Genomic DNA, 18,112 nt, shown 5'->3' with positions numbered 1-18,112 from the left:
AGAGGAATTTAATCTCAAAAGAGTCAACTTCCAGTTACCCTGACCATATTGTATGAGAGGAAATCTTTGGTGTTTTTAACTGACTAAAAAGTACATTATATTTTTTGTGTAGTAGATTTATGTTGTTGGTGTTTAACTTGTATCCATGTTAGACCTAGAAATCTTAATTTACATTTCTAGATCTGTTGATTCTGAGTATTTGAAGAGTGGAAAACTGAGAGGAGTTTCAGAGATATTGAGGAAACATTATTTGTACTACTGAGTTTCTAGAGAATGTTTTTCAGTGTGAGGAGGAGTAGGAATGGGAAGGAGAGGTTTTCCAGGATAATCTCAAACAGAAAGGCAACTCATGTAAGTATTTATTTCTCTTGGCTATCAGTGCTTTGAAAAGGCTTACTTATTTTTCCTTTCTAGCAGGCAGATAGAAGTTCCTGTCACTTTCTCTTCTTTTATGGAGTAGGATGTGATGTTCCTTCAAGTGGAAATACCAGTCAAATGTCCATGGATCATGACGAATTACTACGTACTTGTGCTCCTGGAACCTCTCTCAGGAAGGGGAAAGGAAATTCATCCATGGTAAAGGACTTCTTTTGTAGTTTTCTTGTATCATCATCTGTGCTCTGTACTTTTTTTCTGAATTAACTTGGGTAAATTTCAACTAGGTAATACAACATAATAAAGAACTGCTTAGTGTCTAGTTTTGTTTCTGCTCTTTGTGGACACTCAGGCAAGTTACTAACTTATCTGTGTCTCAGTTCCTCAACTTCAAAAGGGGATGATAATTTCTGCTGCAGAATTGTTGCGAGAATTAAGTGAGATTATGTGTAAATAGCACTGGATTGAGTATTTGACTCTTAAAAGCTATAACTGATAGCTATAATTATTATAACTCTCTGTCCCATAAGAAAGATCATTCGTACCCCAGAAGTTTAAAAGTTCTATCAACTAAAAAAAGTACAGATTTACTGGGGAAAAAAAGGATTTTGCTTAATGTTATGCATTAAGTGTTTTCATGAGTTTTATGTCCATAATTCCCTTTAAAAATAAATCATAATACTATTGAAAATGTCAGATCATTATAGAAGAATTTCTTTTGCAGACCAAAGCTTTCTTTAATCCCTATTTTACAATATAATCTTCAGTCAAAGGAAAACAACTACTCAATAGTGTGGTATTTTCTGTTGGTCTTAACTGCAGAATTTGCATGTTCGTTTTATAAATGAGAATTTCTCTATTTTGTGTTTTGAGAATATGTTATCTGGAGCCCAATATACCTTATGCAGTGATGTTTAATTCTTATTCATGTCCTTATTTCAGTCAGTTTGCAGTATGATTATTTAATTTCTTCCCTCTGGGTGGATAGAATTTCTTATTATTTCCTCTTCTTCGTTCATTTTTGAGTGACTGAGAAGTGCATTATATTTTTCATTGAGTAGATTTATACTGTGCATATTTTCTTTGTGTTCATATTAGACTTAATCTGTATTTATGGAATCTGAAAAAATTGAACAGATACTAGTATTATGTTGGTCCAAATAATTTGAGTTTTCATTCAGTCAAGATATTTTGAGGTATAAAAATTCTGTCATGGTTAAAGGGGAAAAGCTCTTGTGGGTTATTGTATGTAGACATCTGTGGTACACAGCTTGTTGAATTATTGGATTTTGTAAATAAAATTATGTAAGTTGCAAATATTTGCCTCCCTCTCTTGATCCCACCAGGATAGTGCAGCAGGGTGCAGTGGAACCCCACCAATATGCCGACAAGCCCAGACCAAACTAGAAGTGGCCCTGTATATGTTCCTGTGGAGCCCCGACACTGAAGCTGTTCTGGTTGCCATGTCCTGTTTTCGTCACCTCTGTGAGGAAGCAGATATCCGGTGTGGGGTGGATGAAGTGTCAGTACACAACTTCTTGCCCAACTATAACACATTCATGGAATTTGCCTCTGTTAGCAATATGATGTCAACAGGTAAATCATGCATAATTTTTTTTTTTACTCAGTCTACCTTGAATCACATACCTGAGTACTCTAGGAACATAGGAATGTATTTAAGATCAATACTTCTTTTAAGTTAAGAGGGCTCATTCAAATACCTTGCCTGAAATCCTTTTTTTCACAAGGTAAGGTGAAAGTAAATAGTATTTGGAATAAGTTGTTTTCTCACTGAATTTTTAATATGCCATATGCATTTGTTTAAAAACTGAGAGTATAAATTGCTTTCAGTTACAGATTATACAGTTTACTCTGCCTGAGCTGTATATAGTGAAGTTTCAAAAACATTAGCACATGTTATGAGTAAGTGTAGGTAGAAATAGTGATTTTAGGCCAAGGACATTGTGGAGACCACGTTAAATACCCCTTTCCTGTGAGGCTGGTAAAAGGAAGTGTTCAGCTTTACCATTTGAAGTATTCACTCCGCTCCTCCTCCTCTGCCTTTTGGGTTGGGGTTGCCACATTCTCCACTGGCAAGCAGGGCTCGTAAGTGCAATAGGCTGATTTGCTGTTGTCTTTGCTTAGGAAGAGCAGCACTTCAGAAAAGAGTGATGGCGCTACTACGGCGAATTGAGCATCCCACCGCAGGAAACACTGAGGTGTGTCCTTAGCAACAGAAATATCCTTTCCAGGCCCCCACCTGCAATTTTAGAAGCCTTGTGTTTTGTGCATGTGACCAGGAATAGCTTTTGAAGCAAATCTACGATGTGTGCATATTATAAGTAGGATATTATAATATACACCAAGTTTGAGACCTGTCTATTACTGATTGGTTTTTAGCTCTAGGTTTAAGGTTGCTTTCAAGTGGTAATTGCTTTCATTTTAGGCTTGGGAAGATACACATGCAAAGTGGGAACAAGCTACAAAACTAATCCTCAACTACCCAAAAGCCAAAATGGAAGATGGCCAGGTGAGTTTGTGAAGTTGATTTTGTCTGTTGATGGATCTGCTAAACATATGTACTGCATACACTTTAGTAATATTTTGTGAGTGACTCTTAGTGTAATAAGTATGTAGATGTCTTAAGACTGATGGTTTAGTTGTGGTTTATCTAAACCTGCACTAAAATGGTAGCCACTAGACACTAGTCAAATTAAAATTTCACTTATAATTAAATGCAGTTAAAATTCAATTTCTCTGTCATACAGTAGCCACGTGTGGAAATTGACTGCTCTCTTGGACAGTACAGATATTAAATGTTTCCATCGTTGCAGAAATACTGGACAGTTCTGAACTAGAGATGATTTATGATAGAGATCATTCCTTTCCCCTCTTTTCTTTCTCTTTCTCCATGAGAGTATTTCACAGAATTTTCAGGAAAGGAGTGACAAAAGTAGAGAAAAAGAGTTAAAATTGAAACACTAGGTCTTACTGTTTTATTAGGTATTCTAATTAAGGGATCTGGTGGCCAGAAGATTGAGTCATAGGTTAAATGAAACTTTAAAATTTGAATGTTTTACTCATTAACTGTTATCATCTGTTACCCTGGAAATTAACAATCGATATTTCTGTATGTTTGATTTGTAATGGTCATATTGTTCTCATTATTACATGTTTTAGAAAAATTCATTTAGTCTCCCATTGTCTTTTTTCTTGTCATGCTTAATTAGAATAAGAAAACTTACATTTCTGTGAAGCAAAAATCTGCACCTAATATCATTATTTGAAGAGGGACATGTGGCTTTAGAATGAAAGCTTTCTTTTTTTTGTGGCTGTTTGTTGTAAAAATTCACCTGTTTAAAAATGTATAATTCAGTGGATTTTAATATGTTCAAAGTTGTGTAGCCCCCACCACAATTTAATAAAAACCCATGCCCTTTAGCTGTCATTCCCTAACCTCCCTCTACACCTCTGCCCTTGGCCTTCAGCAGCCATTAAGCTACTTTCTGTCTGAGTAGACTTGCCAGTTCTGGACACTTCATATAAATAGCATAATGCAATGTGTGGTCAATAGTGATTGATTTCTTTCACTTGGCATAATGCTTACAAGATTTATTCATGTAAATCAAAGCTTTTAAAAAGAAATTCGATATTCTGTGTTGACTGTATTAGTCTATGATAAAAATATGTTAGTGGTGCCTTAAAAATGTATATGATAAGCTTAAGTTTGGGTTTTTTTAGTTAAACTTGCTTTGCATCTTTCACATCGTTTTTTTAAATTGTAGGATAACTTACATTTAAAAATATGTGTAAATTGAAGTGACAGTGCAAAATATTAGCAGATGAACATACTTGAGCAGTCAGCACCCACATCAAGAAAGAAATCATTACCAGCATCTCAGAAGCTTTCATTGTGCTCCTTCCAGTCACTAACGACCAAGAGTAACTAACCATTATCCTGTTGTTAAACATATATGAACGGAACAATACAAGTGTACTCTAGTATCTGGCTTCTTTCACTCAACATAATGTTGTGAGATTCAGCCACACTATTCTGTGCAATTCTAGTTCACTTTTTGTTATTGCAATATTTTATTTATTCAACAGTCCTGAATTGAATTTTTCCTTTTTGTACCTTTTTGGCATCAGACAGTTATACAAAGACTAGTTTGTGTTTTTTTTAATTTGTTTATTTATTTTAATTGAAGGATATTACAATATTGTTATTTTGAATAGTGCTGCTACGAACATTCTTGAATGTGTCCTTTGCTGATCTTATAGATGCATAAAATTTTTTAAAATTACTATTTACTTGTTGTTTCCTAAATTTTTGAGCAACCTTCAATGAATCTCGTTTAGATCTGTCTATTGGTAAACCAACATACCAAGGAAGTTTCTCTGCTTTATTTATTAATCCTTCAGAAAGATTAGTTGCATCATCATCTTGGATTGTATTCCATAACAAGATGTTTCCTTTCTTGCAGGCAATATCCAAATTAACTAATAGTTAATTAAAGGAGTAGCTGTTGAATTGATGTTTATGAATTATAGTTCCTTGACTAAGATGTTTATGGTAAATGGATACTACAGTAGCAAGATGTTGTTAGGGGTGAGATATAGCTCTGCCTATGAATTAATTTGAGCTAGCTCCTCTTCACATCCAGATTCTTCACTATCAAAATCAGCCATATTTTTTTCTGATTTTGCACTAATCTGAAATCTACCACAGCTGACATCATCTGCACTTAGCTTATCATCAGCCATGTGCCCGTCGTGGTACTGAAGCTAAATGCAGTGATGCTGGATTGCCAGCAGCAAATAACCTACTTCCAGTCGTCTCCCAAGAAAGTCCCCTGTGTGTGATCCTGCAGGATTCCTGGGATGCCTGTGCTGTTGGGCAGCATTCATTTCCTCTGAAACATGTTCTGGATCTTCAGGGTGTGAATAGGCGTGTAGCATTTGTGTTTGGTTATCTACTGATGGCATTGACTCTGTTAAAAAGCAGGTCTTTTCCTGTTTCATTGCTTGCTAATAGGCCTTGGGAATTCCCTTAAGCAAAGGCCTGCTTGACTTTCTGTTTCAAAGATCTGTATCACAACTACTTTTAAGAGGATTTTGAGCATGATCTTCTTTAAGGGCTTCAGCTCTGCAGTGTCTTCTGACTGACCTCTTGGCAGAGCTGCCAGCTGACTGTCTTGCATTACTAGAAATCACCTCATTGGTAGATCCATTATTATGCTCACTGTTGATTCCAGGACCACTGCTTCCATATTCACCACTGTTGGCAGTTTTGTCAGAACTTCTTTGTTTGGATTTTGTTGTGTCTGAAAGCTGCTGCTGTATATATTTCATTCTTAGTGTAAGTTGCTTATCCATTTCAGTATCACTGCCTCCATTTTGATGAGTTTCACTATTATTTGAAGACCAGCTGCAGGTGTACAATGTGATGGAGCTGGTCTTCTGAGCTTTTCTTCCTCTTTCTTATTTTCAGTGGGAAGATAAGTATTTAATAAAGATGCAAAAGAGCTGCTTATTAGCTGAGCCTTAGCTGCTAATACGCTATTCCATAATGCTTTAATTAACATCAGTGCCAAGTACAGTGTCTGTTCAGTACGAACACTTGGCTGAAGACCTGAAACCAGATTAAGGAGATATCTAAGAAGAGCTGGATCCAAATGCTTTATCAGTAAAAGAAATAAGTCACGTATATACCAACCACAGTGTTTCAGCTGTGCTGCAACCCATATGTAGTCAATATGCTAAGGATTCAGTCATCCTTCTGCTTCTAAAAAATCCAGTCACTTGATGGGGTTTGATAATCTCACTATGTAAATTCAGCCCATATATATGCTTTACCCTACTGTTGCTTATAAGCCAGTCTGCAAGTTCTTCTTCAGTGGACTTTCTGTGTCTGATACCAATGACTCATTATTGCATATATTGTTGAAGGTGTGAAGTTGATTCATTATCTTGAGCCCAACCAACCTCTTAGTCAAAATGAGATCACATAAAGTACTTAAATTCAAGATCTAGGCTTACTTTATTTTATCAAAGTATAATGTAGTATCCAATGGTTCTTTCACTGTGCTACACATTAAATCATCCATCCTGTGAACCCCACTCTCTTAATTCCTGACCAGGGAGCTTGCATAAATATCTGTAATGTAGGGCCTAAAAGGGACAGTGTGCTGCATGACAGCAGAGATATGTAGCCATACCCTAATACTAGATACAGCTGTAGTAAATCCATGTGCTGTAAGAAATGGCAAAGTTTTAAGAGTTCCACATTCAAAGCAATCATTCATGAGAGGTCATTTTCCCCACAGAATAAACATAATGAAGTAAATGCAATGGTACTTCTACATCATTCATATCACAGATTGTTCCTAATATGTTGCTTCCTTAGGTTGATATATCCCCTATAGTAAGATGACTATTATGCTTGTAGGCAGTATATAAGGGAAATTGAATTGGAAAAATTTATGCCACCCACAGAGTGTTCTTTCTCATCTCTACTCCATAAACTGAAAGGATCAGAATTCCTGGAAGATTCCTCCTCTGTCAGATTACAAATTCTTAATTACTTTTTTCTGTTGATTTTATCATTCTATACTCCTTCATTACATTCTTTTCTATATTCAGTGGTTTTTCCACTTGGTTACTCTCGTCATGTGGGAATCTATGTTAATAGTAGTACAGCGTTCACACAGCTGGATCCAGAGTTTTTGAACTTGGGCAGTCATTAAGTTATTAAATGCAAACCCTACTTGGTTAAAAACCTTCAAATGCTTATATTCCTTGAAGCAGCACAGATATTGCCTCTGTGTCTGGAAATTGATAATAAGCAAATATTTTGAAAGTATGTTCCTTTCTGAACTGCAGTCCATCACCACCTTCTGTATCTGATACTGGATCCATGTATTACTACCTTCAATTCTGTAAATTAGACTCGTCTGTCCTCAAGCAGTGAGATACCTTGATGTGACTAGAAATTGCAGAGCAAAGACTTGGATTTTTTTAAATGTAAAAAAAATTGTTCTCTTGTCACAGAAATGTTGGATAAAAAGTAATTTGTCAAGTCTCTCCACCAATTTGGGTTGAATTCATGCTTTCCATAAAAATTTTGTGTTTAGGCTGCTGAAAGCCTTCACAAGACCATTGTTAAGAGGCGAATGTCTCATGTGAGTGGAGGAGGATCCATAGATTTGTCTGACACGGACTCGCTACAAGAATGGATCAACATGACTGGCTTCCTTTGTGCCCTTGGGGGAGTGTGCCTGCAGCAGAGAAGCAATTCTGGCTTAGCAACCTATAGCCCACCCATGGGCCCTGTCAGTGAACGCAAGGGTTCCATGATTTCAGTGATGTCTTCAGAGGGAAATGCAGATACACCTGTCAGCAAATTTATGGATCGGCTGCTGTCCTTAATGGTCTGTAACCATGAGAAAGTGGGACTTCAAATACGGACCAATGTTAAGGATCTGGTGGGTCTAGAATTGAGTCCCGCTCTTTATCCAATGCTCTTTAACAAACTGAAGAATACCATCAGCAAGTTTTTTGACTCCCAAGGACAGGTAAAGTGTTCTCTGTTTTATTTTTTACCCTTTCCTGTAAATAGTGACTCATTTGAAATAATGAAGCCTTTTTCTTTTAGGTTATTTAATTTTTATACTGGCATGGACTTTCACTTATAATTTAAAAAGATAGATAAAAACATTGCAAAAAGGAGAATCATCTAATTCAGGAATTAGTTTGCTTTGTAGGGACTGTGGTGTGTGGGTTTGCCTGGGGTTAACAATGTCTTGGTAATGGATATGAGCATCTGTGTGTATCTATGTGCCTGTTTGAATATGTGCCCATGGGTGTATTTCTTCATGTGTACGACATTTACCTATGGTCTGTCTGCTGTGCATTGATTCTCAAATCAATCAATTCCCAATGTTTTGTTCTTTGTATAGGTTTTACTGACTGACACCAATACTCAGTTTGTGGAGCAAACCATAGCTATAATGAAGAACTTACTAGATAATCATACCGAAGGCAGCTCTGAACATCTGGGGCAAGCCAGCATTGAAACAATGATGTTAAATCTGGTCAGGTAGGCATTCTATTGAAGTGTGGCAGGCACACATTGGCATTGGTAGTTAGCAGTAAAGTAATTTGCCATCCTTTTCTTTTTTGCACCCAAATCAGGGTGTGATAGTAAGGTAATTAGAAGTTATATATCTTCTCGTATGAGCAAAATGAAAATCTTACAATTTTTATGGTTACATTTAATCATTTTACTTAGTGGTGAAAGCATTAGAAAACCTTTTCCTTCATTTATATCTGATCACTTTTTTAAAAAAAATGCTTCTGTATCTAAATAGATATGTTCGTGTACTCGGAAATATGGTCCATGCAATTCAAATAAAAACGAAACTGTGTCAGTTAGTCGAGGTAATGATGGCAAGGAGAGATGACCTCTCATTTTGTCAAGAGATGAAATTCAGGTGAGTTCTCAAAGAGCAAAATAAAGTCTTGTAAATTTTGCTATGTTTAGTGAAGTACAGAAAAATAGTGGTACCTGGTTATCATCGGAAGTGGGAGAGGTGGAAGAAAAGTATTTTTGTGTGTTTTTTTCCTTAAGATCATTGTAAATTTCCCAAAGCTTTGTGCCCATGACAGTGCTCCCTTTTTCTAAAATTATACTACACTTGAACTAAGAATTTGATTCTGTGTCCAACTGATAGCATTGTTGTTGTTCAGTCTCTAAGTCTTGTTTGATTCTGCAACCCCATGGACTGCAGCATGCCAGGCTCCTCTGTCCTTTACTATCTCCTGGAGTTTGCTCACATCCTTGTCCATTGAGTCGGTGATGCTATCTAATCCCCATCTCATCTTCTGCTGTTCCCTTCTTCTTTCAAAGTCTTTAGCTAAGGGCTAAGGTGGTAGATCAGTATACCAGTTAGTGTTTGTGCCCTTCTCTGTTAGATTTGTAGTAGCAATATCCCTTTTATGAAATTGTCTTATTGCGTGAGTGATTTGGCAAATTACTTGAATTATTACACTTTTAGTCATACAATAATTTTTACGTGTGACTTTGAAAAAGCAGTTTCCTTTTTTCTTTTTCTCTCCCATTCTTTAGGAATAAGATGGTAGAATACTTGACAGATTGGGTTATGGGGACATCAAACCAAGCGGCAGATGACGATGTAAAATGTCTTACAAGGTAAAAAAAAAAAAGAGAGGGAAGAAAAAGACTTTTACATATTAGCAGGTTTACTCTAGGCATTAGTACTACTTATTATAGTTTGTGTACATATTAATTTATATTGAAATTGTTTTTTGGGATATCAAGCTCTTGCATTTGGAGTATTTAAAGATATTAATCTTTATTGTTTCTTTTTAACTAAAAGATTTTCAGTAAAAAGTGAGAGAGTGTTGTTTGGAAAGTTTATGTTGTATATTTAGGAAAGATAGTCTACAATTGGAAAATAAGATATATAAGGCCTTAGATTGTTTTTATTTTTTGATTGGATAAAGATATTATTTGAAGAACTTAATTGTTTTGTGTCTTTCTGAAATGTAATTGCTTAAGTTTGCTCTAATGATAAATACTTACTGCCATGTATCAGAGATATTTAAACATTATGAATTACATAATAGCTATTCACATATATTTCTTTGGCCAGGCTTGGTTCCACAGTTCATGCTTTTAATTTAAGGTAGTCATTTTGCCAAGATTACTTTGTAGAAAGTTATTATTGCCCTTTGCCTAACTTGAAGTGTCTTTGTATTCTGGGCTCTGCATATTAGCTCATTGATTATTTGGGTTTTCATAGTAATTTGTTCAGGGCTTCCCTTATAGCTCAGTCGGTAAAGAATCTGCCTGCAATGCAGGAGACCTGGGTTCGATTCCTGGATCAGGAAGATCCCCTGGAGAAGGAAATGGCATCCCACTCCAGTATTCTTGCCTGGAGAATCCCATGGATAGAGGAACCTGGCAGGCTATAGTCCATGGGGTCGCGAGAGTCAGACACGACTTAGCGACTAAAAAGAGAGAGAGAGTAACTTGTTTAATGAAATAGGTAGATATTGAAGTTCATGTCTGTTGGGAAGATGTTTATTCAAGAGGAAGGTGAAGTGTAAGAACTTGAGCGATTTGTGGTCTTAAAATTTTTTTTTCCTCAGAGATTTGGACCAGGCGAGCATGGAAGCAGTGGTTTCACTCCTGGCTGGTCTGCCGCTGCAGCCTGAGGAAGGAGACGGTGTGGAGCTGATGGAAGCCAAATCACAGTTGTTTCTTAAGTAAATTTCAGTTGCCAAAAATAAAAAGCAAAAAACGAAGCCCCACACACAACAAAACGAAGTGTAATCGAAATAGCAAATGATTATATTTAGAAAATGGATCTCATGGCCTCATTGTTATGACCATCAGCTGCTATCTCACAAAATACAGCACTTTCTTGAAGCAATAGTCCCTATTTAGGGCCGGTATAGGAAAACAGCTATGTTTTGCGATTTTTCTAGGAAATATAATTTGATCAATGAATTTTTATAGACAGTAAAACCCAGATCACCTCATTAAGTCATTGTCTTAATTATTTGGACCACTAATTTTTATATTCTAAAAATTAAATGTGATACATTTAACCAGGAAACATTGCATCTATTTGGTACTTGTGAAATATGTACTGGACTTCATCAGGATAAAATCATATTCAACACAGAACACTACCTAATGAGCTGTGCTGGCTGATTACTCCTAAGACTAGAGAGAAGCAGATGCTAGAGCCACTCGTGATGCACACGTGATGGTTTCAGAATGTCTGATTAGCTTTCTAGTTGATGTGTGTGGCCTTCACAGGGTAAGGGTCAGTCTTTTTATTTCTCAGGTATTTCACATTGTTTATGAACCTTTTGAATGACTGTAGTGAAGTCGAGGATGAAAATGCACAAACAGGCGGCAGGAAACGTGGTATGTCTCGGAGGCTGGCATCACTGAGGCACTGCACAGTCCTGGCAATGTCAAACTTACTCAACGCTAACGTGGACAGCGGCCTCATGCACTCCATAGGTGAGATAAAATGAAAGGTTCATAGAGAAATTTAAAACCTAGAGAATTGGTATATAAGAAAAGTGAAATTACTTCAAAAAGACAATGTTAGTAAATTTGCATCTGTCTGTCCACATCAGGTTTAGGTTATCACAAGGATCTCCAGACTAGAGCTACGTTTATGGAAGTTCTGACAAAAATCCTTCAACAAGGCACAGAGTTTGACACACTTGCAGAAACGGTATTGGCAGATCGTTTTGAGAGACTGGTGGAGTTGGTCACGATGATGGGTGACCAAGGAGAGCTCCCTATAGCTATGGCTCTGGCCAATGTGGTTCCCTGTTCTCAGTGGGTAAGTTCATTGAGTTAAGAGGAGAAGAACAGTGCTTGGCATAAAGCAGATGCTTCAGAATTCATTCAGTGAATTATTTTTAAGTTGAAGTATGTATGCTCAGTCATGTCCAAGTCCTTGTGACTGTGGACTGTAGCCTGCTAGGCTCCTCTGTCCGTGGGATTCTCCCAGCAGGAATACTGGAGTGGGTTGCCGTGCCCTCCTCCAGAGGATCTTTCCAACCCAGGGATAAATTGAAGTATAGTTGATTTATAATGTTTTGGGTATACAGCCAAGTGATTGAGTCATATGTATATGTGTGTGCATATATATGATTCATATATGTTTTTCAGATTCCTTTCTATTATAGGTTATTACAAGATAACTAGGTATAGTTCCCAGTGCTATACAGTAGGTCTTTGTTGTTTTTCTGTTTTATATATATTAATGTGTATCAGTGAATTGATTTAATTGCTAAAACTTTTAGAGCTAGAAAACCTTCAGATATTATTTGAGTGATTTTCAGCTATGGAAAGTGATTGGCTCTTCTAGCCCTCACAAGATTCCTTAATTATGAGGATCTTAACTTCTCATATTTAAAGTGAAACTGAAACTCCTTTACCTGACCCACAGAAAAATTCTGTCTGAACACTCATCAAAATAAAATTAAAACCACTGATCTTGTCTGGTGTCTTCATTTGGTAAATGAGATAATTAGAGTTAAATCTCATATTAAGTTGTTGGTAATGCTAGAACTAGAATTCGAGGCTTGTGCCTGCTTACTACCTCTAGTTCAGAACTCTTTCTTTTTTTTGAATGTTACACAGTTTTTTAAAACTTTAACACTCTTATTTGCATTTGAAATTATGACTTTGCTTATTTTAAATACAAAAGACAGAATATGGCTATTTGGCACCTCTTAGCAAAAATGATATGGTTTTAGAAAAATTTTTATTAACAGACATGCTAAACATTATTGAGTTTGGGCTTCCCTGGTGGTTCAGACGGTAAAAAATCTGCCTGCAATGCAGGACACCTGGCTTTGATCCCTTGGATGGGAAGATCCCCTGGAGAAGGGAATGGCTACCTACTCCAGTATTGCCTGGAGAATTCCATGGATACAGAAGCCTAGCGGGTCACAGTCCATGGGATTGCAGAGTCGGACATGACTGAGCAACTAACACTTTCACTTCATGCTAAACATTTGAGAAAGGTTGTCCCTCTTCATGTTAAAAAGCTGTTTAGTTTATACTGTACCAAAAATTATTTCAGCTTAGTAAATTATATCTAATAAGGTAATCTGTTCTTGCCTGCAAATGTGTTTCTGCTTAAAAGCTATAGGATCTTACTCTTCATACTTAAAGTGAAACTCAGACCCTTTACCTTGATCTACAAGGCTCTGTCCAGCCTGGGCCCTGCCTCTTCTCTTACATCATCTTAGGCTATTTCCTTCTGGCTCACAAATTTGAATCACAGTGGCCAGCAAACAGATTAAGCTTATTTCTGCCCTTGAGCACCCTTGCTGCTGGTGCTGCTGCCTACAGCGCTTATTCCCTGGCCTTTTGTTATTCAAGTTTCAGGCCAGATTTCACCTTCTACTGAGGTTTTTTCTGGTCATCCAATCAAAACCACACCCACAGTAATTTTATTCAATTCCTTGTTACATTTCCTTTGCAGCATTTGTTTACTGTGTGAAATTATCTTATTTGATTGCTTGTTTTCATTCCACCACAACGTGAAGTACATGAGAGCAGAGCCCGTGTCTGTGTTGTTCACTGCAGTAGTTCTGGGTCTTGGAGTAGAGCCTGGCATATAACCATGACTTAGTAACTGATTGTTTAATGAATGAAGATGGAATCTTACTTGTAGGGAGTTAGAAAAAGGAAGATATTGAAATTCTCTTGAAGGCTAACGTTAGTTCACAAATCTTCATATATTTTGAAAATGGCTATTCTAAATTACCTTTTAGCACCTACCTATAATTAGTACTAAAAAGTCTCAGTAATTTTTTCAGTAAAAAAGAATCAAAGTCCAAGAAGCTTTAGTCACTTTGTTTTCTTTCAGTAAATAGTTTCTTACATGGTTTATATATGTATTTTTAAAATTCTTATTGGTTATCTATGTGTTTTAAAAAGAGGACTTTCATATTAAGTCAGATCTATTCGAGCTATATCTAAAGGAGAACAAAATAAAAGATAACTTTAAAAATTTTTAAGTCTATTTTGTAAATTTAAATTCTGATGCTTAAAGGTTTTTAGCATTTTACAGGGGAGGGATTAGAATGGAAAAAACATTTAGCACAGCAGTCTAAAAATAGTTCTATTTTGTAACTAAATTATATCATAATTATACTTGGCTTTAAAATGGAATCTAGTCAATTATGTATTATGTAACTATGGGAAGTATAGCAGAATATTGGGTCTTATTTGGCTTCCAATTATCTGTGGTTAAGAGTGTTAAATTTTTTTCCTTTACTTAAATAACAGATGATAGTAATCCTGAGACCAGACAAGAATTAGAGAAGCTACAGGCCATGATCCTGACTTTGTTGTTAGGCCATCTTATTCTGGCTACCTCATTCTCTGTAAATCTCTTCCCAACTTGTGTGGTTAAACAATGATTTACAATCAATTCATTTTCCTTAAGTGTGCAAAAATTTCTTTACTGTGGGGAATTTTGAGGGTTATCATTTATGTACTAGATGGGAATTAGTTATGCATCCCCACCTTGTACATGCATCTGGCTAATCACTTGGTTCTGGATGCACTGGTTAGGTCTTTTTCCTATCTTGCTATAAATCCTATAGTTTTTCCATTTTTGTTGTTTCTTTCCTAACACATGATAAATGTTTGCTGAGTTTCCCTGAGCACAGGAGAAAAGAATAGAGCTCCGTGGTCAGCACAGTCTTATTTGTTCTCATTGATTTTCTAGGAAAATGATCTGTTCATGTCAAATTCTCTGTCATCATCTTCTATTTCTACTTTTCCTTCATTATGTCACAGAATTTGAACTGAGTCCTGGATTTTTTTCTGTCAGGTGGTAAACCTTTGGCCTCTCTTACCTTCTTATCATTTAATCCTTAGAATTAATAGCTACTGTAGGTATACAGAAGTAGTCATTTATCATAGACAGATGTACATGGATAAATCCCAAGGGAAAAGTTAATCAGTCACCATATACCTCAATTCAACAGCTGGTTATCAGCTTTGAATTTGCCTTTCAGTTTCCTGCTTAAGGAAAAACTGAACTGTTTACACTAACACAATCTTACTCTGTTGTCAGGATGAACTTGCTCGAGTTCTAGTGACTCTGTTTGACTCTCGGCATTTACTCTACCAACTGCTCTGGAACATGTTTTCTAAGGAAGTAGAATTGGCAGACTCCATGCAGACTCTTTTCCGAGGCAACAGCTTGGCCAGTAAAATAATGACCTTCTGTTTCAAGGTTTGTATCCATTTATCTTTTTTGTGTGTGGGAATACAGAGGTATGCCAAACAGTGATTATGTACAGAATGTACAGAGCAGAATGTCTTTTTTAATGCAAAATGTTTGGAGCAGGCATAATAAATTCCTCCCTGTGTATTTCTGTAGGTGTATGGTGCTACCTACCTACAGAAACTCCTGGATCCTTTATTACGGGTTGTGATCACATCCTCCGATTGGCAGCATGTTAGCTTTGAAGTGGATCCTACCAGGTTTGTCATCCTCTCACCTGTAACAGCTCTCCATTTTTTTCATTACCACTACCTAAGGCAAAGCCCTCATAATTTCTCCCCTTGATTCTTTAAAAGTTGCACACAAATACATTTTTCTTAAAGAAAATCACTAATAACATTTAAGGTATCTTTGACTATCACCTCTAGAGACAGCACTGTTACTAGTTATGCTGTTCTGTCCTTTTTATAGGGTACTTGCATGTATGTATTTCTAGTTGTAGAAACTATATTACAGTGTGAGCACTTAATATAAATGTAACATTATATATATGGTTTTGCAACCTTTTTTTTAACATAAACTTGTGTCTTATTAACATCATTGTCAGTGTAGAGAGATTATGAATCTTATTCTTTTTGACTGCTGTGTAATATCTTGTTTGGCAATATCATAATTTATTTAGCCAATGTCATATTAATTCCATTGACTATTGTAGTAACTTTCTAATTATTGTTGTAGCTTTTTTTTTTTTTTATTTGCAGGTCATTTGCTACAGGACCTATTCTGAAACCTAAATTTGTTTGGTCCCTTTTTTCTCAGAAACCATCAGTTGTTCCCAGCTGACTGCAAGAAAAAATATAGTCATCTGACTATAATCTGTATCACTGCTTATCATTCTTTCATATCATCTCTGTTCTTTAACTCCAGTGAGATATGCACATGTTACACATTTTTAAAGTGACTTGACACGTGGGGCTCATTGGGATTAGAGTTGCTTAATAAGTAATATTCCCTTTTTCCCACCCAAGTTCAAAACCAGAAGGGCAGAGAGAGAGAAAAGGTGGGAGGGAAGCACCCAGCAATCCACTCTTTGCTTTATTTCTGATAAAAATGATTAAAAAGTGGGACTTCAGATCTTGTACGCACAAGATACATATAGGCTTGCTAATACTTCACCTTGAATTAGAATCATCTTCCCTATCTTTTGCACAGCTAGGTAACTACAGGCATGCATCACAGAGGCTGGCAAGCTTTTTATTGGAAGTGGAGAGAAGACCAGAACATATCTCTTCTGTAGGCAGACAAAATTAGAATGGAGTGGATGGCACTGAACTGAGCACACTTGACTCTTTTTTTTTTTTTAAATCCATCTCACCATTCCTCCTGTAATGAGGAGTGACCTGGGAGAAGGGAAAGAGGCCAAGGGGTAATGCAAGGTGCATTTTAAAAACCACCATCTCTGTGAAGCTTTCTACCTGTCCCCAAGTGCCACCCATATACACAGACTACACATGAACAAAGAAACAATCTCTCTTTCATGTTCGGCACCATCATTGTAACATTGAGTTGTGATGATGTATTTTATGAATTTATCTTCCCCTGGACTGTTGGCTCTTTTACATTTCTTATGTCTTTATGTCGTTTTGTGAGTATTTAATGTATCTGGCTTATAGTTGACATTTCATAAATATTTGTTGAATGAAATTTTAGACTGTGATGTTATGCTTGGTTTTTCTAAGCCACATCTCTTGTCTTTCAGCTAGGACCCTAAAAATTGTTTTATTTTTTATTTTCAGGTTGAGAGCTTCTTGATGTTTTCTCTTCCTAAATAGTTTTATTTGGCAACTTTGTATCAGTTGGTGTTTTGGGCTTTGCCTCTGCTGAAGTGTCAGCTATAGTAACTAATCAGCTCTGGCACCTAAATTAACCAGTTATTGTTGAAATATTTCAGTAGTTGTAGTTTAAATCTTCGAAGCAATGTTCTTTTAATGTCCTCTTGTATTTTGTTACCTTTAAGCAATTTTACTTTCTAAAGGGTAAAAAATTACTTAGTGAACTAACTGCCTGAAAGAAATCTCCTGTACTAGGTAAATGCTTTGGTACAGAGAAGAGAACTAGATTACAAACTTCCTATATTCAGGTTACTTAAAAATCAAACTGATGTTTTTCTGACATGTGGAGAGCTTAGAAGTTGACACTCCTATGTTCACAACAAGAAAAAGCTGAAAACAGAAAATCAGCAAATCGTCTTAGATTCATCAGAGAATTGAAGGGCAACCCCTGCCCCGCCTCCAATAAAGGGAAAACACTAGAGTGACAGCCAAATTCAGAGAATCCCATCTTACTGTGAGAAACTACTGCTGGAGTCAGTAACATAGGAATGCTTAGACTGTAACTGACAAATTGCTTGAGGTTGAGTGTGAAGAATGAAAACTCTAGGGCGCCCTCTGTCTGAGGCACCCACACTTTGTGAGTTTGATCTCTAGAAACTCTTCCAGAGTCTCATGCTGAAGATGGGAGAAAAGTCCCTTTGTGCTCTGGGAAGGGAAGGGAGAAAAGTAACCATTTTGGAATATGCCCATGGTGTTCTGTTCTCTCTTACAAAGGCCTGCCTTTGAGGGAAACTACAAGAGCCTAATCTGACCTGTAGGATGGGTAGCTACCCAACTCCAGCCTCCTCTAGCCTTCCTAACTCACATAAGAGGAGAAAAATAGCTAAGAAATTCTTCTGGTCACAGCCCAGTGACTCTGCCCCAAGAAAATAATGGAGATATAAGCATAAGATTGTAGACTGCTTCCCCTCCCCAGGACCTCACTACTACATCAGTGGGACTCCAAAGTATTAATAGTGGGTTATAATAGAAAGCTGCAAAACAGACACTCTAAGAAGAAATTCCTAAGGAAACCCAGACAATTAGGAGATAAAACTAAGG

At 36.6% G+C, this 18,112-nt stretch overlaps 1 protein-coding gene across 8 annotated transcripts in view; it reads left to right on the top strand.

Moving 5' to 3' along the window:
• Positions 1–18,112, top strand: part of NF1 (neurofibromin 1) — a 238,640-nt gene that overhangs the window by 105,751 nt on the left and 114,777 nt on the right. For 7 of the 8 annotated variants that reach the window (XR_009692943.1, XM_061142862.1, XM_061142860.1 and 4 more), the window contains exons 17-29: positions 415–576; positions 1,722–1,971; positions 2,521–2,594; positions 2,822–2,905; positions 7,509–7,949; positions 8,334–8,473; positions 8,745–8,867; positions 9,503–9,586; positions 10,549–10,665; positions 11,253–11,434; positions 11,554–11,765; positions 15,027–15,188; positions 15,336–15,439. Coding sequence is in view for 7 of the 8 variants with exons in the window: in XM_061142862.1 (XP_060998845.1) it covers positions 415–576; positions 1,722–1,971; positions 2,521–2,594; positions 2,822–2,905; positions 7,509–7,949; positions 8,334–8,473; positions 8,745–8,867; positions 9,503–9,586; positions 10,549–10,665; positions 11,253–11,434; positions 11,554–11,765; positions 15,027–15,188; positions 15,336–15,439 (2,135 nt within the window). In the remaining variant the exon portion in view is untranslated. The remainder of the gene's footprint in view (positions 1–414; positions 577–1,721; positions 1,972–2,520; positions 2,595–2,821; positions 2,906–7,508; positions 7,950–8,333; positions 8,474–8,744; positions 8,868–9,502; positions 9,587–10,548; positions 10,666–11,252; positions 11,435–11,553; positions 11,766–15,026; positions 15,189–15,335; positions 15,440–18,112) is intronic. The other variant, XM_061142857.1, reaches the window with a different exon arrangement.

The sequence above is a fragment of the Dama dama genome, chromosome 5 (assembly GCF_033118175.1).
Source record: "Dama dama isolate Ldn47 chromosome 5, ASM3311817v1, whole genome shotgun sequence".
Lineage (NCBI taxonomy): Eukaryota > Metazoa > Chordata > Mammalia > Artiodactyla > Cervidae > Dama > Dama dama.
This window is presented reverse-complemented; position numbering and strand designations above follow the sequence as displayed.